Below are 21,611 nucleotides of genomic sequence, written 5' to 3'. Positions count from 1 at the left end.
CTGTATGTATTATGTATATACATACATAATGTGTTGGGATGGATCAGAGGAAGGTTTGTAAAGCCAAATTCCCTTCTAACAGTGGCTGCACAGGTAGGCAAACACCTGCTTCACTACCTCCAAGTTTTCCCAAGCTTTCCACTACACTGATGTGATAAAGAAATAATTCTGTTCTGCTGGAAAATTTGTCCCATAATACCATACAATTTCAGTCAGCATAAGCAGTTCAGAAATCACTGTCATAGGTGTTTTCTTATATTCAAAACAAGTGAAGAAGGTGGAAAGATTCTAAGTGTAAAAATTGAAGTTTGTTGTTCATACAAGAACAAACACAAAGTGCTAAATTCTGTCTGCACTACTGCACTAATTAACTACACAGGAATTCTACCAGAAATACAACGAGGTGTGACATTAGTTGCAGAAAAATACTTCATGTTCAAAAGCAAGAGATTTATTTTCCAAGTGACAATCTGTGGGCAGGATCATGGAGCTCCAGCTTCCCCAAACCTCTGTGTGTGTTTCATCTTCCTCATTACAAAGTGCAGCACATTTCAAAGGTACAGGCAACATAAAATGGGCAACATACCACTGCAGAGGATTTTGTGATCTTTACCAAACACTGAAAATGATACCTGTCAGAGAAGTGATAAAGCTGCTGAAATTAATCAAAGCAGAAACTAACACTCCCGGGCATTATAAACAAGGTCTTGCAGGTCACATATAGAAAAATGTTATTTTTCTGAGACAAATAAAGAACTTTCACATGAGTGTAAGGTAATAATTGATATGGAGACTGCAAGCCTCAGCCAGGTACCTCCTGTAAGACATCACTTCCACACCTGATGGCTACAGAGGACTTCAAATGATGAAAGGAAAAGACTAAATGGAAGCCTATCTCTAATTCTCTTCCTCTACTAATCAAGCATAGAAAGTGCAAATTTAAGGCAGTATCTCTCTATCAGAATATCTTAAAATAAGGCTTACAGAAAGCAGAGACTGAAACATAACTCCACAGCTATAGCCCTTATGACTCAGAGGGCATAGCATGTCCAAGAACATTTACAGAAACTGAAATGTTTGTTCAGACTGGTATAACCTGTACAAGAGGAGAATTTCCAGAGAACCAAGTACAAAAGTAAGGGAGAATATGCAGCTGACATGGAAGAAAAAGATGTAATGATCAGAAGAGCAAATAGCAAGGGCATCTACTACACAACATCAGAGCTACAAAAAAAATGAAACTCTAAATTCTTTGTTAAATCAAGTATAATTCAACACCACAGAATGATACATTTCTGCAACTAACCACATGGGCATCACTCAACAAAATGTGCACCAGGGCATCTAGTGCTTGAAGCCATGTATTCAGGCTCTGGGAATGGGGATGAAGCATCTTGATCTTGCCTCTTAGATGGCTGAACTCAGGTCTGCAGGCAGGACCAGGTGTGACCTGAACAGCAGAGGGTTAACACCACCTTTTGTTGTGAACTGCTCTTCCCTCTCCATTGGCATGAGCACTTTCATCATTCCACATACTCTTCCTTGTGAGAAAAAGTGAAAAATTACTAACAATGCCTCCAAGTAGATGGAAGAACTGAGTTCACCAGAGTTATAAAAATCAGAGAGAATTACAGGAAGTTGAGAAATAAGAATTGTATTTCAATAAATTCCTTTGCACCTTCTCTATCCAGTCTGTGTGAGTCACCATGGACAAAGATTACCAAAAGCACATGTTTAGCTAGGACTCTAACCAGCAGCATACTGTAGAGGAAGCATTAATGCAATTTACATAGGAAAATACTGGATCATTGAAGATTGTATATATGCAGTAGAGTGCCAGCTCTCTGGAAAAGAACAAGATGCCAAAAACACAGTTTCAGAAATATCTGCTTCAAAAATTCTGGAAGCAGAGCAAATGAAACCCTGCAGTGTTAACAGAAGAATATCAAAAACATTAACAGAAATTAGTAATACCTTCTAAGAGTAACAGCAGAGATGAGGGCAGAGTTAATACCACAAAATACTTAAGGTTTTCCAAAAAAAGTCATATACATTAGTAGTTGTGGTGCCAAAAAATAATCAGGCATCATAAACAAGTGAACACAGTGCAAATAGATTCATCCATTCTTAATGACTGTAAAAGTTTTATAGTAAGAATTCCTCGTCATGGACTCAGATGGAATACACTAGAGACATCTTTGGCAGCAGCCATACAATGCCAAGTGATGATGAAAAAGCAAGTTTGTTTTTGCTACAGATGGTTACATTTTAAAATGTAACCTTTTGTAAAAAGGACAGTCCCCGGGAGGGGTGACATCTTCCCGGCTAAATTCACATGGGTTAAACTCAGCTCATCTACAGAAAATTAATCTCCTGCTATTTCTCATCAAAAGTTTGACAGGCTTCAGTCAAACTTCTGTAGGGAGGACAGGGGATGTCCAGAAGACAAAGTAAATCAAAGAAAAGAAAGAAAAAGAAGAGGCAATCAACCTTCTAAATTTTTTCGCATCAAGTTAAGATTAGAAGTGTTACATCCATTCTTCTCAGATCTGCAGTTTTCAACTCAAAGGTCACATCATTATGGATTTTTCTTGCCAAAGCATAACAGAAATAGTTTTTCAATAATTTTGAAGGTCTTTTGGGGGAAATCTGTTCTGGGCATTAGTCATTAAAGACATGACATTTTATTTATCTAGTTTCTTTCAAAATACTTGAGAATAAAACTATTATGATGTGTTGCCAAACCCTTCTGTTATTTTCCTCTCTTTCATCTCTCTCACAGAGTTTCTAACAAGGAAATAAATGTTATTTTTACTACTTGATTTTAAAAAGAGAATTATAAAATGTAAACAAAATCTATAAGATCTGATCTGTTTCTCTAAATCCAAAGTCCAAAATCAAAAAGACAATTCATGTGGTTTCTTAAACTTCATGGGAAAGAATTTCTCTCCACAAATAAGCAACCCTCTGCCAAATTTGCTGCATAAACATTATAGCAGCTGTAATGACATACCAGGATAAGGAGAGGAAAATGCTTAGAAATCCTGTAAGACACCCCAACTAACATCTGAAAGGAATTTCATAAATAACATTATTTTTCAAGTTCTATTTTCTGATCCTATTTCATTAATAAATATATGGAAACTTACCTACAACAAACCTCTATATGGAAACAAATACTTGGAAAAGACATTTAGGAGCAGCTATGACCTTTCTCTTTGTTGTTTCCAAGTAAACAATCCCTTCTCAAGCAAGAAAACATTTATCTGATGCCTCTAGTTCCACCATTTGGACCTCAGAGGTGTCAGGGCTGTGCACTTACAGAGCTGGGGCTGGAGTGCCTCCTGGCTTTCGGTGACTCCTTCCCTGCAGATGAAGTTTTGAAGTTAATGCAGGCGTTGTTCTCTGAATGAACCCTCTTCACCTGATTAGCTGGCTTCTCAAATGGATCAAAACTACTCTGTGTCCTCTGAACCCGAACTTTTTTATCCTCAGGAATTGTATCCAGAGGTTTGATCACTGAATCCATTCCCTGGCAGTTCCGTGTAGACATCTTTGTGACACATATCTGAAATGAAAAAACATCATTTGGTGATTCTTACAGGCTTAGAGTCGATAACATTCTGTGCACTAGCCAGCATCAAAAAAGGCACTCAACTTCATAAGTATTCACTTTCCATTTCTATGCTAAAATTGAAAACAACACATGCATTTTACAGGGGACACTCACATCACAACAATAACTATAAAAAGCCTATCTGTACAATGTACTAGAAGATCCTGGAAAAGGAAGGCAAAAGGGGAACATACATAAATTCATACATTTGTGTTTTCTTGTACAATATGTTCTTGGCAACAATGCCACTTCTCTCTCCAATCTAGCCACAGATATCCACAAGCAGTATTGATTTCCATTTGTTCAGAATTGGATGAGACTAAACTAAAATAAATGATGGTAGTTTGTGTGTGTGTGCACTGGCTGGTGCAGGCTTTCCAAAGATTCAATACCGGCATATTATTGTATTTTTAAATAATGCTTATACAGTGTTATTATTACTATCACCATATGTCTCAGAAAATCAAATCAGTAAATCAATTCCCAGGCACTGAAACGTGAGACTGGAGCTTAATGGCACACTAAAGCCCAGGAGTTCAATTCTTTGTTGCTGTGAAGTACAACTCTGCCAAGCTCTAAAGGCTGCCACTTGCTGCTTGAGCTATCCAAACGTGCTATGGTTAGTTCAAAAGAACTAAATGAGCAGAACAGCACCTTTAGATACTCCAGTCATGTACATTTCTGGTTTTAATTTCAATACATATGACATTTTTATAAATTACATGGTTGGTTAAGGGCTGTGTTTGAGGCCTCAGCTTCTGTTTTCACCCATAAGAGACTTGACTTTTACTTGGAAAGAAAAGAAAGAGTTTCAACTTTCAGGCTACAGGGAAAAGTTATGAAGTGTGATGCAAGCAGACCCAAGAGCCTCCCTAAACTGTAAGGCACATTGAAGTGCCTTAAATGATCAAAGAGCATCAAATAATCTACAATATATTTTTCCATGACATTTGCATGTGTTTAAGGATACACAGTGTTAATTTGCTGTCAATTGAATGGTTCATATAAAAACAATTTAATATTCCATTCAAGTACCTATAATCTATTCTAATTTTTGAAAACTTGTCATCCTAAAACAGGTAATATTAAAAAAAAAAAGAAAAAAAGAAAAAAAGAAAAAAGAAATAACCATTAAATCAGGAGTCTTCCTTCCTAAGCCAAAGTATCTCCAAAACCTTCTCAAATAAATTATTCTTTGCCATTTTCCTAGAGATATTTCGTGCCTTGAGATCTAACTTACTTCAATTCTTTATAGAAATACTGGGGTGACTATACCTTGTGGAGTTCAGCTTTTTTTTTTTTTATGATCCACTGTAACAGTAGATGAAAGCTTTCTTTTCTACATTAAAAATTTAAAATATGTTCCCTGCATTGTGCCATCTGGCCAAATGATCATATACCAGGTCAACTCTAATGAAGGACATCACTACATCACAAACCAGGCATAACAAGGGTTCCCATTTCTTCTCACTAATGCCATTTCTCCAACATTAGAATGTCATCAAGTTATAACTTCTTGAGAAGAGAAAAAGCCCCCCCTCTTCATTCCAAATGATAATTTTTTTTTCAGGCTCAAATTAAGAAAATTATATAATTTTGGTCTGTTGCTTCAGAGAGAAAACATAAAGAGCTGCAGCATAGAGAGTTTTTAATTAGTATTCTTGTAAAACTAATTGGTTTCTTTTTCCTAAAACAACTCACATGCACAGACATGTATCCACATGTCATCTCCACTTTTCCACTTCTTCCCACTGTCATCTCCGTGTTCTTGCAACACTTGCTACCAACAAAGATTTTTTTAAATAATGTAAATCTAAACTAATGTTAATATAGCAGTACTTCCATGTTGCTTAATCAACATGGATGCAAATAAATCAGTAACCAGTATTTCTCAGCATTTGAAACCCTATGATCTAGAAATAAAGTTTTTCTAGGGGCAGGAGATATGGACAAACAGTACCAAAGTGATACTTGTCTTTCTTTCAGGTTAACAAGGCACCTGTAGCAGATTAAAATATTTTGAATACACAGCTGTAAACATAGTATAGATAATAATGTCATGAATGCTGCTTCTATTTTCTTTTTCCACTGAAAAATCTCCATATCTAGGTATAACATGGGCCATGTAAGCATGTGTTACTATTGTCTTGATTGTAAGCAGTCAAAGTTTGGAATTAGATTTTGAAGGAAGGCATTTTAGCCTTCAGGCTACTTGACTGAATCTAGAGTAGCATAAAAATCCCCACCAGCTTCCAACTTGCAAATGACTAAATCTAAGGGGAGCACCAGCCAGCTCCCCTCTCAGAAGTCAAAGAACACCTTGGTGGATGCACAGGCTGCACCACTGTCACCTGTGCAAAAGCCTGAGCATTGCAGGGAAATGCAAAAGCAGGGGCTGCTCACCCTGCCCATCTGCCTGCTCTGCAACTGCAGCACATCTCCTGACAGAGCTGAAAGTGGGTTTAATTCATCCCTTCTCTCTCACCAATATCAATATTTCCTTGGCAGAAACAAAGCATTCTCTCCAAATGGCTGCTGAGCAGAGTGCACTGTTGAAGCCAGCAAAGCCAAGCTTAACACCGCTGTTTAACATTTCCAAACTGTCTAAAACACTGAAGAGAAACAATATTTAAGCATTTGTTTTACACTCTGCCACTGATAGGCCAAGTCCATTGACAGGCCAACTTCATGCTGAAACTCTGTTCTGTGAAATCTGAAAGGAGCAGGTCCAAAGGGTCAGCACTGAGCACTGGCTGTAACCAACTTAAGGACACAATTCAGGCTTCCCTCCACCAGCAAGGTTAAGCTACCACAGTACAGCAGATTTTGTCCCTGGTCAGCAGGAGTGCTGACTGGCTGCTCCTGTGGCCCACTAAGGGTGTAATTTATTCTGTAGTGGCTTATAATGCAAAAAAGCCAAAATGTGCTAACCAAAACTGAAATGTAACTTATTTTGGAAATCTCCCTCTGCATAAAAATGATCATAGATTTCACCAGCTTGACCACACCATCTTTAGGAACATTATGGATTAGAAGTTTTTTAATTCTACCTCAGCCTTTTAGATATAATTTTCCTTTGCATAACTGCAGCTTATAACTTTCAGCTTCTCAAAGGATATGTACAAATACTTAGCATCAGAAGGTGTTAGACTTGTAAGCCAGTGCCTACTACCTGGTAGCTCCTTGCTGTTAGTCAGGAGAAGCCTGACAGCTTCTCATTTCAGATTTCTTTTTGCATATGAGTGTTAAGGATCATTTTCTGGCTAAAGCACAGTATTTGTCATAAAGAACACCCGTTTATTTTCAGAATCTTTTAGATGCTCCTAGGTGATCCTCTGGGATAGTGAGACTTTCCCTCTAAGTACATTTTGCCACCTCCAAGACTGGACTTTTCTTTTTACCCCATTTCATTTGTTCTGATTTCCTGATCTTGGAAAAAAGATCCCTGTCAGCCCAGGGGAGCTCTAACAGAAGCATCTCTCCACAAGCATCCTGCCCATTACCTTTATCACACATGGATCATTAGATCAATACATAATTGTACTTCCCCATGTTGCCCCATATTCTGCTGCAAGCCATACACATTCTCCATACTCTGATTACTAAAATAAACCCACTTTTAAAATTTGTCCCAATTATTTACTCAGTCCCAACTGAAAAATGTTAAGACAAAATGAGACATCATGATGAGACATTTGGCCACTTAAAACCTACAGCACAAACAACCACTTTGCACTACCTGAAGAGTTCTTGTCTACTTTTAAAACAAATCACAAAAGGACGATTTATCTAGAAAGTCATAATATTCATGTCAATTTCAGTAATTACCTTAGCTATCACACAGATTTTGGCAATGTAAAGCAAAATAAAATGCAGCACCACAAAACTTAGTGCAGCTTGATATTAAAAGTTACTTTAGTGTTTCTCTGTGGTTTTGTATTTATTTGAGGTAAAAAAGAGACAGAATATTCAAGAAAGAGTTCCTCATGTTAGAACCACAAAAAAGCACAACACAGTTTATACTTGGCAACTTTCTTAGTTGTGGATCAGAATCTGAAGATAATGTATGACAGACAACAACACAGCTTGGACAATATTTTTCCCCCTACTCCTCCTGCCCAGTATCCCAATCAATTTGAGAAAATCCCAAGGCTCCTCTAGGATAAAGAAACTTAGTCATCATTATGTCAGTATGGACACCAATATCCACCCTAACATCATAGTGCTTATCATATCTCAAAACATAATGTCAACATTTAGGCAATTTCTTTCCCATAAACAATACTGCTGAAGTTAGAGACTGAAATCACAAGAATAATTTTCTCCATGTGTAAAGCTCCATAATAAGCCCCATTAAATAAATAAAAATCAGTATAATCATTCATGGAATTATTTCTAAATAAAGATGCCTCTTTGAATCACTTCAAATCTCATTTCAAGCAATACTCCTTAATCTGCATTTGGGATTAATGTGAAAATAATAAATGGTGTATCAGCTGTAGTTATTGTAATACAGTTTCAATGCAAGATTTTTTTCACTTCATCACTGTCAGCAAAATTACAAGGTCTTAAAAAAACCAGGATTCTTAAAATTAAAGGTTGCTAGACTAACTCATTTACCGTTTAAAGTAATATTGAAAGAGTGAGACTGATCAGTTAAACCATGTAAGTAATTTATAGTCTTACAGTTAATGAATTTTAAAACAGTCATGAATGACCCCAGAAATAATCACTTGTTTGGGTACTTAGTAAAATACAGACTGTCCCATATCAGTGGAATTTGTTCATATGAATAAATATATCCCCAGTAACAAGGAACAACCAATTCTGACAGAACTGGTCAGACATCCCAGCACACAGAAGAAACAAGTTTAAAATGCTTGTATAGAGTAAAGACACCCTACTCTGAAACTCATCACATCTTTCAGGAAGATGCATTATATCTGGGTTTTAATTCTTACATTCAACACTACAAATGCTTACTTTGGTCATCCAGTGGTTACAGACTAATGTAAAATACAAAAAAAACCTGCCAGTCATCTACTATTTTCTATTGGTTATTGCCACTGTGTAAATTTGGGGGGAAAAGTGGTTGGGTAAATACCAGAGTGGACATTCAAAGCTGCTACTGAAAAATCTGAAGGAAATATCTGAATTCCACACACTTGCACCATTTCAGGAGATGTAGTATGAAAAAAAAACAGATACAGGGAAACCCAAGATCTAGCATGCAGCAAGAAAACAAACAAAAAAAAAATAAAATACTGAGTGATGTGAGGTAAGGAAGTCACTTAACCTCACCACAATTCCTTTTTTACTTTCACAACAGTGATCCTGCCCCCATCACAAGCAGAAACTGGGAGTGCTAATTAAGTTTGTAAAGCACTTGGGCTTTTTTAAGTGAAAAGTTATGAAGATATAGATTATAATTTGTAGAGCCAAAGCCCACTGGAGGTAGTGGAACAATCTCATTATTACAGACAATAAGACTCAGCAGTTGCATTTAGTTGAAAGAGGTATAAAGAAAAAAAAATACAGTTAAGTGATACTGGTTCAACAGCTGAATTACCTAGGACGTAAGTCTGCCATTAATTTTCACTGGAAAAATCCTATCTGGATACCAGTTTTTATTTCCTTTTATAAGCATGTTATTTTCTATCATGCTTTGGTACCATGGCAATTGAGAACACAAGTCATCTGCAGATTCTGGCATCCCTGGAATTTGACATTTGCTACTTATAAAACACAGTTTGGGAATGTTCTGGAGTATTATAAGCAGCTCTGTTCAAAATAAAAATGCAGCTATCTGCAGATTCATTCTCTTTGCAGAACAAAGCAATGGGGAGGCTCTCACTTGTTTTAAACAAAGGTCTTGCCTGCTTCTTCTCAGTCCATCTGGTATCACTCTCTATCCTCCCCAAGAGAGGGTCAGCAAATGACTGCTCACCCACGAGCAGAAACATGCACAGGTTGAGAAGAGAGCTCAGTTGGTGAGAACTCTACAAGGGGGAAAAGATCCACAAAGAATAAGAGATGAGATAAGGGAGCAGATAAAATTGTGAAGGGGGAAGTAGAGCATGTAATGCTGCACGACATCACCAGCCAGCTCATACCAGAGCTACCAGAGCAATCAGGCTCACACTTGAAAGGTCCTTGAACACACTCACCCCTCCCATAATCACCTACACCAGCCCTTTGGTTTGAACACTCAATGGGCACAGCTAAAAGAAGCTGAAAGAGAACTTGAGTAAGAGAGGGAAAAAATAAAATAATAGGGAGGTGGTGGAAAGGAAGGAAGATGCAAGGAAAAAAATGTTTGTAAAATAAGGCATTTCTTTTCCTCTTCTGATGGCTTCTCTCTGTGTCCCAGAACTGTAATTCATATTCTTGGGTAAAACTTATTTAACTTTAATTGGCTACAGAGATTGCTCACAACAAGCTAGCAAATGCAACTGAAAACAGAGCTCAGGGACTGGAAATGGTATCTGGGGATATGGAATGCTCCTTGCTGTACCTATCACAAACTTACTCATACACCTCCCACAGCCCATCTCAAAGGCACTCACCAAAAAGGGCCATTTCATTTCCAAAGTCAACGCTGATGCTAAACCAACTGTCATTGTCATATGGGAGAAGGCGAATATAAAAAGGTCACTGAAGTGCCAGATGGGACAATTTTTGAACTAGAAGCTCTGACATTAATTCTCTGTGTTTGCCTGAAATACTGAACTCAATGAGCTGATTAAGTGTCTGTGCTGAATTGCCAAGTGAGAAAAAAGTCACTCTCACGGAAAGACCAACTGATCAGATCTAGGGTAGGAATCCCAGCTGCATAAAAATCTGAAAACTTTTTCACCTTCATGAAGGAAAACAATATTTCACACTAGAAGTTAAAACTGTTTACCCAATTCTTTCACTACCAACACAACAAGAGCTGCACTATAGTATATATTTATTCTGTTAACTTGATACCTAAATATTAGCATAATTTCTGAATCAAGCACAATCCTGAAATCAGGAACTATTGAAAATTATTTTAGATGCCCTCAACATGGTAAGGAGCATTTCTAATTTTTTTTTCTTCTGTTCATAGAATAGCCTAATTTCAGAAAAGTGAGTTTCCAAGTTGATGTTCCTCTCCTTGCAGAGAAAAATGGTCCAGTTTCCAAGAGAGCCTGTATTAGATTTTAGGTCTATAAAAGCTTACATATGTCCTTAAAGCAAAACTGTTCTGTGACAACAGAGGAGAAGGAGTCACCTAAGGACAGAGTTTCAGATAAAGGTCACACTGAAGACCTGACAGCCTCTAACGTTCATGAAAAGAGACAGAATCTCAACAGAGCTGATCTAAAGGGGCATTTTGCTCTATTTCTGTACTGATGCCCCAAAATACAGTCGTTTTAGCAATACACCCTGGCAAATAAATTCCTCCTTTTACTTGCACAGTGTGCACATTTTTCACAGTAGTAAGTAATGCAATACGCCATGCAAGCCTTTCCTGAAATTGCAACCAGGCTGCTGCTTCCATTAACCTGGGTCCAGACTTGCTGCATCCAAAAGCAGGAGGGTCATTCCTCCAAAAAACCAGAGAGCACAGCTGAGGCTCAGCAGAGATGTCAGTGTGGGAGATGCAGCTTCCAGTGCCAGGCACGAGCCAAGGATGCCTTGGTAACCAGAAAGGAGGTGAAGAAAGTGTCTGAACATAAACACTCTCCCAAGAAATTGTGACAGGTGGTTTTTATACTCTTTTACTTAGTTACCCACTTGTATCTGTTGTCTATCCTCCTCTGTAACCATATGAACAGGATTTAAAAATAAAGATTAAAAAAATATTTTCAATCCCTTTTCCATATCAGCCTCCTGCTCCAACAGATGGCTACATGTGCAGTGCTAGTTTATACAGTTTTCTTTCCATAAGTGCATTATTAGTGGTTTTATGCGAACAGTATATTAAGTCTTTCTGAGTTTATAGGTTTATAATTTTATTCTGTCCTCCAAAACTCCCCCAATCATGAAGTTATCAAAGACATATCCATAAATGCAGTAAGTCTTCCCACTGCCAAGTTCAAGTGTGAGAAATCTTGAGAGACTTGACAACAAAATGCCTATTCTTGCTAGATTCTGAGGCTGTCAGTAAGGTTTTTAAGAAAATACATCGTAAACAACTCCCTGCCTTGAAAATAAGTTCTACCCGGTTCCTTCAGTCTCCTTTGCCTATCCCTTGCAAGCCTCTTGATTCTTTCACAGTTATAATCAAGTACTTCAGACTGAAATTAAAAAAAATTGTCCTCTTACAAGCTGGGACTGCAACAAAAACACTCCTATTGGTGAGATCTGGTCATGCAGCTGACGGTAAGACTTAAGCCAAACTACTCAAACCTTTCACATATGCTCCTCACACAAATGCTGAAGGACACTTTTTTAATTAAAAGAAAAGATGAAGGGGATAGGTCATGTAATCATCTCTGTGAAATACACACATTTGCAGGTGGAAAGGTTTTGCAGCTATCTTTGTCTGGTGTGATGATAACCTTCATTGCAATGAAGCAGCATGCATGCTGCATGGCCATTAACAAATCATTGCCACACTCACATTAGCTTCAGCAGATGTTTTAAAAGTGCTTTGCAAGAAATAATTCAAGACTAGAGTGGTAAATTAGTTCAGCTCTTCTTCCTTCAGACCATTTCCTACATTTAAAAAAAATCTACTTCATTCCTTTCCCTGTTTTCTTCATTTTTCTTACTTTATTTTCCTTCTTAACTCTCCTTAGCAAAAGGCAGACAATAAACAAGGTAATGAGAGTTGCTTGCTTCATTCTGTTAATGCTTTTCAAAGTTTCATTTTAGCACCAAGAAAGAAATCTCTCCTGCTCTTGCTTGCTTCATCCCTGAGGTCAACAACCCTAGAGGTTGAGAAATGGATCTTCCAAGGCAGATGAATGTCACAAGACAAACTCTCTGAAGGTTTCTAGGTCTGCTCCTTTACATATTATCTTCCAAACCACTGAATTTGACAAAGTATCCTCTGTCAAATCTGCACACTATAAAGGTAGAGGCAGAAAAAGAGCTTCAACTTGGTCATTATTCCCTTGTGTGAAGAATCTTCCAACATCTGAATAACCTACATTCCAACTCAGTCTCCCTGAAATCTTAGTAACAGTCATCCATGACCTTTCTGCCATTACTTTCTTTCATGGAAGTTTGAGAGTTCAGACAAGGATGACAAGCACAGTTTCACAAATAATTAAATGAAAAGTCCTCATCTGTGTTTGGATTTCATATACACCTGACTTCTTTTTTTTAAACTTGTTCTTTGTGATTTTTTCCCCTCAGACAAATGACCTGGTTACAGAATTCTATAAAACTTGAATGCAAAATCTCAAAGGAATTTTCTAGCAGATACCTCAGGTTTTCCAGACTTGCAGCAGCACAATAACTTTCAAAGCAAAAAGGTGTAAGGGAGCATAATGAAACTTGCTTCTCAGTGCATAATGTGCTACAGTGGAAAACAAGCCATATCCTAAAATTCAGAATTTAATCTGGAGCATAACTGAAAATTATAGCATATTGAATTACTCAGAATATGAAGAACACTCCAGTATATCTTTTCTTGCCAAGATGTGTAAAACTTAAAATGGAGAGGTTTCAAGCTTATACTGAGAAGAGCTCATCATAAGAAGGATGGCTACAAATTTTATAATGAGAATTCTGTGAACAGCATAGAGATAATGCTCATTTTTTTAGAAAAAACTATATATTTCAACAGAGAAGTGAAAATCCTGCTGCTTCTTTGATGTGTTCAAGCCAAAACATGTGCTGTAGTAGATTTATGCCTGTGCTTAAATGAATTTTAAAGAATAAGCTGTAACAGTACAAAGCAGCCAAGCCTTCTGCAGTTGGTGGCAATTTGCACCTCCAAAGCTGTGAGATCATTGTGAATCACTTTCAACAAGCAACAAATTTCAAGAATCAAATTGGTTCAAAAATCACATCTATCATTAGAACATCAGGGTGAGAAGTCCTCCAACCTTACAGTACATTAAGCTTCCCATGAAAAAAATTGTCACAAAACTGAGAGTGATGGTAGATTCTTTGCATAGCTTACCCTGCACAGCTGCCTCCAGCAGTACAATCACATTTTATAATTATATAATTTTATGTATCTGGACTGCTTTGCCAAACACAGAAAAATCCTTGCAAATTTGAAAGTTAGGGGCCTGGTTCCACCCCTTTCCTAGGCAGCAGCAAAACCAACCACCCCATCATTAAACTGTAGAACTTCTCAAGACAATTCTTCTGTATTGCATTAAAATAAAATTTATATAGCCAATATTTAACAGCAGAACCAATTTGTTTATTAAAACCCCCACTATTTACAGGGAAGTCCAGGTAAACCTATTTTACACATACTCCTAAGGGTTTAAATATATTTTCTGTGTACTTACACAAAGATTTAATAAAATGGAAAAGGACATATTCAAATGTTCTAAGTCTGTAGACTGAAAAGCATCAGAAATGAATTAAGTGAAGCTGAGCTTTCACAACATATAAATAGACATTATGCCTTTTCCTAGTAGTTTTACTTCCCCACTGCTCACTTGGCAACATTTGGTATTTTCCTCTTCAGGTAAGTTGTATACAATTTAATATTAAATTACAAACATCCAACACAGCAAAACTGAAATATAACTGACATAAATTCTATTCAATTTCCTGATAGAATGATACAGACTGGATCAAAAGCTTGTTGATATGAGATTTGTTACTAGCTTAGGTTATTTTACATTTATATAACATCTAGCTTAAGTTTATAGAGTTATTTTTCAATGAGAAGCTACCACAGAACAAGTCAGCAGAATAAGGTAGCAAGTTCACCTCTAGAATTAATGTACACAAATTCCAACAATAAACCTTACAAATATTTGCAAAATAAAAGAAAAATCTCCACTCCCACTTTTCACACAATTTCTGACTAGCACACCAAAACAAAGACAACTAACAGATAAAATTGTATGTTTCCACGTCCTTTGCAGGCCAGTCCAGAACTGATACAGCAGCTTCAGAGAAGCCCATCCATCCAATAATATGATAAACAAAAGAGCAAGATCACCAGCAATAGAGAAAGCCCAGAAGTTACTTCTACAAAGGCAAAACTATGTTTATGGGGTTGATTCAAAAATTTTATAATATAAAATCACCCCCCCTCAATTCAATATTCTGTACTATGCTAAATTACTATTTTAGTACTTGCTTTTTGCTAAATCCAGAAGTATATGTAGGTTTACATTAGGGAGTGGAATGAAAGATATCAGTGAAAAATATGCCAGATGTCAAAGAGATGCATATAATCAGTGATTCAATATACAATTATGTCAAAATCAAAAAGCAGTCACAGAAAGGTATTTACTGAACCATACCAAAACACAGAAGTCACCATGTAGGTGGAAGGAGCACTTAAGGACTGGTGGAGTTGCTACTGGGAGAACTTGGCCTGACATTAACATTATAAAAACAGTACTAAGAAAAATTAAGGGTCAGATTCTTAGCATGATCAGTACATTCTTTCATAACCTGGTAGTAGAAAAAAAACTTAAAGATTCTGGAACCCAGTATGAACCTAAGGGAATTCAAGTTCAAAAAATAGTAATTAACCTGTTCTTCCCAAACTACGAACACCAGCCACTCTTTTTTTCAGTTCAGAAACAGGTTTTGGAGAGCTAATATTGCACAGGCTCTCTGTTGTTTCAGGTAATATTTGCTAGAATACTCCTATTCATTTCAACAGCATTTGTAAACTGTAATTATCGTTGTATCAATACCTGAAACACTTAGGAACATTTTAACACCAGTATGATCAAGCCAAGTTTACAAACCTATAGAGCAGTCCCTGACAGCTGAGTATTTTTGCTTTTCTGGGACTTCAAAGGGAAATAACCCCAACAGAGCTGTCTGGATCTGCTCAGCAGTTCCTGTGACCTTTAAGGGGCACATCTGCACTCACATTTATACTGAAGCTGCAAACATGACAGCCCAAATTCTCACCTGCCCCAGGGTGAACACTCACACACGCTCACCCCAGCAAACTGCTGACCCCAAAGACCCACCCAGGGCAGCTACTGAAATCTGCAGGAGTGCCCAGTGGAAGCTGGCACCATTCAAGGATTTTCCTTAAAGTACAAAATCATGCCTTACCCCTTCCCTCCACAGCTGGAGCCCAGCAGAGCTGCCCTGCACCAGCCAGGCATTCTTGCTCTTCAGCCTAATCACAGCCCCTTCATGGCTTTACCCATCTGTGGGGCTCTGGAAGAACAAGAACTGTCTGTCTGAGACAGAGCACCTGCTCAGAGGTCAACCCTCCAAACAGCCCACCAATGCCAGCAGTGTGAGGGGAAAATATCAAAACCTCTTGGAGCAGATTTGGCTTCAGAGATTTTTGGTACTGGTTTTGTTTAAGATTTACAGAGCAAAATAACAAAAAAAAAAAAAAAGGAGTGGGGGAAAGATAGGTGAACATTTTTGCTATAGGACATCAGTGGCTGGCCAACCTTGCACCTAGATGAGATCTTAATGATATTTTGCCTGCTTAGCTACAACTGCTTGAAGTTCTTTCTTCCTGGAGTCAGGGTCATTAAGGAGACTATGGCAAACACTCACTGCTCAGGTAATCCCTTATTTCCTGCTGTGACAGACTCCAGCCTCAAAAACTGATTCACACAAAACTACAAAACTGATTCACACAAAGATCTTTATATTCACAGAGCACTTGGCAATAACTGCCTATTAAACTATGTATTTCTTCCCATCTGTGTTCTTAAGGTTTGACCACATTTTGCACATTTTAAGTTAGCCAGTTAATTCGGGAGCTGTGTTTAACTAAGCAATACCACAGGAACATTATTTATCAATAAAATATGTCCAAAATGTTACTCCTTTCTTAGGCTCATAAGAGACAGTAGTAATACAGTAAGGGGAGATTATGACTTTATACTTGGGGAGAAGAAACACTTGGAGCTAGAAAGATCATGGAAGCAACAAATCTCACATATATAAGTAGATGAAAAGATAACGCTGAGAGAAAAACACAACTTAAAATTCGCTTTAAAAAAAATCCCTCATGCCTGGACTTCCATTCGTGGCACAATATGTGGGCAAACAAAGTGGCTGAGTTACTTCTATGCATTAAACAATGGTTTGCAATTTATTAATGATGATATGAGCATGATAATATAAGCAAAGGAAAACTTCCATAAAAATCATAAGAATATAATACAATTGAAATAACTCTTGCAACAGAAATATTATGGGTAATTCTCAACAACAAACAAAGGAATCTCTATTTTCTCAGAAAAAACTATGTAAATTATGGTTGTATATAGAGTGAAACTGACCACTCACATTACTTAGATAGCAGTATAGACAGCATTTTTAAAGAAGGAACTCCAGCAAAATAATAATGAAACCTTCAGAAAATAATTGATGCAGGACCCTTTAATCATATTCAGTGACAAAGAAGAAGAACCCTTTAATTGGCGAGTACTGAAAAAGAAAACATGAATCCCTGTCAAACTAGTTATTTGATCCCACACTGATATACAACTGATCTCTTCTTGGAGTATAATTCACATGCTGCATAAAGATAAGCATTCTCCTCTAGAAAAAAGCCCCTTTGCTTTTGTCCTTAACTAGTAACAGCAAAAACCATCTCTCATCACTCTACCATTACTACCACAGTTTATTTCCTTTAAGTAGTAGAACATATGGCGAAATGCTATTTTTTTGTTCAGTTCCAATGGATTTCTGTTAAGACTTAGTTTTCTAAGGCTTGATCTACAACTAAAACACACTAGCTGTCAGTTAAGTCATCAGAAATAATTCAAATAATTCCATACCATGGCCACATTTTAATCTTTCTGTCTTATACTAATGGTAACTGCTGCTCTTTTCTTCCTCTCTTTCCCTGAACATGCTGCTGCTCTAAGCTTTCATATGTTGAAATATTCCACTAAGATCCAAACCGCTGTCAACACACTCCTACATAAGCATTCAAGAATGACTACCTAAAAAGACTACCTCACTTTTTGTTATATTAAATAAAGACAGCATGCAAGAGAAATAAAATCATGACAGAGGTTAACAAGGCAAAAAAATATTCTGACATCCATGATACAGTATGTATCTAAAAAGAATCATTTTAATTTTATCTTCTACCACCCAGCAAATCTGTAACTGTTATAGACATTTATTCAGATATAGCAAGATGCACAGACTTGTTAGCAGAGATGAAAAAGTGGCTGATCACGTCCTTCACTCACTCATCCCAGAGGGCGTTCAGCCAAGCATGTATCGGAAAAAATTGCCCATACTATCCTCTTAATACAATTATAAATAAGGCTGCCAGAGAGAGAGAGAGAGATACAGAGAGAAAAGCATCGTTTTTAAGCCTTCCCCTACCTTTTCCCTGGTATTTACAAACCGCAGGCAGTGCTGCTGGGGAAGCTCACCAGGGTGGCTGCCGAGAGGTCTCATGTGGCGTTCCCAGCTTCCCACCGCCTCCCTCTGCCTGGATGCTAAGCATTCCCGAGAAAACCCACCCTGACATGCACAGAATGAATGCTGCACAAGTTGGGAGCATGTGATAACTAGGCTTCAGGGTGAAACAGGAAACCCCAGCACCCAATTAATCCCAGAGATTTATACAATCCCCATCTTACCGTTTTGCTGTTGCCCAGATCAGGTCAGATTCACCTGCAACTCTTTGGCATCTCTCTGGCAATGTTAGTGTTTGCAGTCAGGCCGGGCTCATTCAGCAACTGAATTCACAACATCTTTCTGCACTAGCAAGCTGAAATGGTACGGCTGTACTACAGCTAAGAAAGGGGGAAATCTGAAGCAGCAAACAAAGAAATCCCTCAAGACAGGGTAATCCCAGTGGAGTAGAATATAAAAGGTACAGATGAGCACCGAGGGTACAATATTTCTCTGTCTAAATTTCATCAGCAATACTATGCTCTTTCTAAAAAGATTTTTTTTTTTTTAATATATGATGGACTTGCCTGTGGAGTTCCCAGAAAGGCAGAGTATCCAGGCTCTGCAGCAGCATTGCAGCCAAAGTAACCATGCATATGCTATCTAGGCAATTTACAGCAGTCTTTTTGAAAAGATATTGATTTACAGTGTAGCACTGCCTCAACCCAACACAGAACTGCAGCCAAAACAGCTGATGGTGATTTCACAGGAATTAAGGGGAAAAACTCAACATTCAATAAAAGGATGAAACTAATAATTCCCAATTCAATTCTGTCCCAGTCCTAAAAGATATCAGCTAGTTCTAGAGTGACAAAATGACATTATAGAAATAATATATGGGCCCCTAGAAACAAGCACTATGAATACCACTATCCACTTTTATACAAATAATAAATATTAAAAAGCATTTAAAATTTATTGAGTCAAAATATGAACTCTGAAGTTAGTTTCAGCATTTTAAGGATGAAACTTAGTATTTAATTTATGAATGTACAAAATACACAAAGCTGTGAGCAAGCAATAGACACCTACTCTGTGCTGGGAATCCACTACTCAACCCAAGCAAGCTTGAGAGTGGTAGGAGGGAAAAGAGGGCAGCAGGAGCAAACCCTCAGAGAGGGCTCCACCAAAAAGGAGGCAGTGCATCTTCTCCATCTCCTACTCCTACAGCAACCCCTGCTGGCCTGTGCTTTGATTCAGATGGCTTCTGGCTCCCCAGAAACCTCCTGAGGTTGGGGAGCACTGGGCAGACTATACCAGGACAGGGAACAGTAATGTGTACATCAGCAAAACCTCCAGGAGGAAAAGAATGCAGCCCAGCTGAGATGACATCTTCAATATCCTGAAACAATTTTCCTTTTGATGTAATGATGAGGTACAACAGAGTAGCAGGCAAAACACAGCCCTGGCTCAGACCCTGGGCAGCTCCAGTGATCCTCATCACAGAAAACCTCATCACCCCTGTAGAGTTCCACTTTGAAGAAAGCAGAGGGTGCTCAAACAACTGATTTCTCAGGTCCTGCCATAGTCACCAAGACTTACACATGTTGACACACTTCTCAAGTCCAGGCTCACACCTGAACCTAGCATCAGTGGCTCCAGTGACATACAGAACTTCAGTGGCATAAGCAAATTCTGTAAGACAATACCAAAATTATGTAGTAGTTGTCATCTTTACCCCTCATCTATTTCCCAACCTTAGTCACAGGAGCATCTCCAGGCTTTTCAGTTTGTCAACTTGGTTTCTAAGCAGATAGGCAGCTTCAGATCTCCTGAAAAAATAGGACTTCCACTCTGTTGAACAGAATTTTCTTTTCCACTCTCTCAAGGGTGAGGCCCAGAAGAACACATGAATAAGAGCTTCCAGTTCAAATAATGAGAAAATACTTTCACAGTGTTTGCAATTCTTGGCCTTATTCTGTCAACAACAAATTTGTCTGAGGCTGAGTCAGGACAGAAGAACAGGACAGAAGGATGCTCAGGAAAAAAAAAAAAGACAGTGAGTAAGCACCTGCAGAGGTCAATATGTGTCAAAAGGCAGACACCATGTTAAGGAAAAAGTAGTGGACAGCCATGCAAAGAGGAAACACAGAATGCAAAAAAAGACAAGCCAGAGAAACAGGGAACTGCATTCCAGAAGCAAATGAGGTGTTGGGCCAAGGCACAGAGACTGCCAGCAAGTCAAACAGCCTACAAAGTTATAGAATCACAGAATATGCAGAGTTTGAAAGGATCCACCAGAACCACTGAAGTCCAACTCCTGACCTTGCACAGGGCCATCCCCAAGAATCACACCGTGTGTCTGAGAGTGTTGTCCAAATGCTTCTTGAACTCTGTCAGGCTGGTGCTGTGGCCAATTCCCTGGGGAGCTGTTTCAGTGCCCTCTGGGGCACCCTCTGGGGGAAGAACCTTTACCTAATATCCAACCTAAACTCCTCCAACACAGCTTAATGCTCTTTTGGGTCCTGCCACTGGTCACCACAGAAAAAAGATGAGTATCTGCCCCTCTGCTTCCTCTTTTGAGGATGCTGTAGACTGCCATGAGGTGTCCCCTCAGTTTCCTCTCCAGGCTCAACAGACCAAGTGACCTCAGCCACTCCTCATACAGCCTCCCCCTACATGGTTGTTCACCATCTCTGTAGCCCTCCTTTAGACATTCTCCAATACTTTTACATCCTTGATTTCCACCACTCAAGGTGAGGCTGCCCCAGCTCAGAGCAGAGCAGGATAACTCCTCCCTTGCCCTGCTGCTGATGCTGTGCCTGATGCCCCTCAGGACAGGGCTGGCCCTCCTGCCTGCCAGGGCACTGCTGGTTTATATTGAACTCACCACTGACCAGGACCCCCATGTCCCTTTCTGCAGGGCTGCCCTCCAGTCATTCTCCAGTCTGTCCAGACTCGACTGGCCCCTTCCAGGTGCAAAACCAGGCACTCACCCTTGTTAAACTTCATACAGCTGGTTATTGCCAAGGGGTCTTAATTTGTCTAAATCTCTCTCTCTGCAGGAACTTTCTGTAATGAGATACAACTCACACAAACCTCCCATATTTAGAAGTTAATTATTTTTACTATATTGAAAAAATTGAAAAAAATTTCATTTATTGCATAAACTCTTCTTGTTGCCTTTGTCTTTGACCATCCTCGAAAGATCCAATTCCAGGTGGGCTTTGACTTTTCTAAGAGCATGCTTGGAAGATGTATCTGTATTCCTTTCCAATTAGCTGCTCTCAGTTCCACCTTCTGTATAATTCCTTTTCATGTCTGAGTCTTGTTGGAAAGTCCTTGCTCATCCATGCAGGCTTCCCAGCATTTTGACTCCCTACTACTCTTCTTCCTCTTCTTCTCCTCTGCTAGCCCCATCCCTTGCCCTACTCCCAATGCCATTTGCAGACTGATGCTGAACACAACTTGGCTAGAGCACAAATATGAGTTCTGCTGCTGCCCATGGTACCACAGAGAGGACTGGGGA

The 21,611-nt window shown here is 38.6% G+C and overlaps 1 protein-coding gene across 5 annotated transcripts in view; it reads right to left on the bottom strand.

The window, feature by feature from the left end:
• The window catches only part of CDK14 (cyclin dependent kinase 14), a 337,412-nt gene that overhangs the window by 253,330 nt on the left and 62,471 nt on the right, over positions 1-21,611 (bottom strand). For 3 of the 5 annotated variants that reach the window (XM_079300341.1, XM_079300340.1, XM_079300342.1), the window contains exon 3: positions 3,323-3,568. In XM_079300341.1, coding sequence (XP_079156467.1) covers positions 3,323-3,568 — 246 coding nt within the window. Of the gene's footprint in view, positions 1-3,322; positions 3,569-18,067; positions 18,196-18,327; positions 18,568-21,611 lie in introns of those variants that run through there. The other 2 variants (XM_079300344.1, XM_079300343.1) reach the window with 2 other exon arrangements.

Source organism: Erithacus rubecula (assembly GCF_903797595.1).
Source record: "Erithacus rubecula genome assembly, chromosome: 3".
In the NCBI taxonomy this organism is placed as follows: Eukaryota; Metazoa; Chordata; class Aves; order Passeriformes; family Muscicapidae; genus Erithacus; species Erithacus rubecula.
The sequence above is the reverse complement of the archived record's forward strand: the minus strand, read 5'-3'. Positions and strand labels throughout refer to the sequence as shown.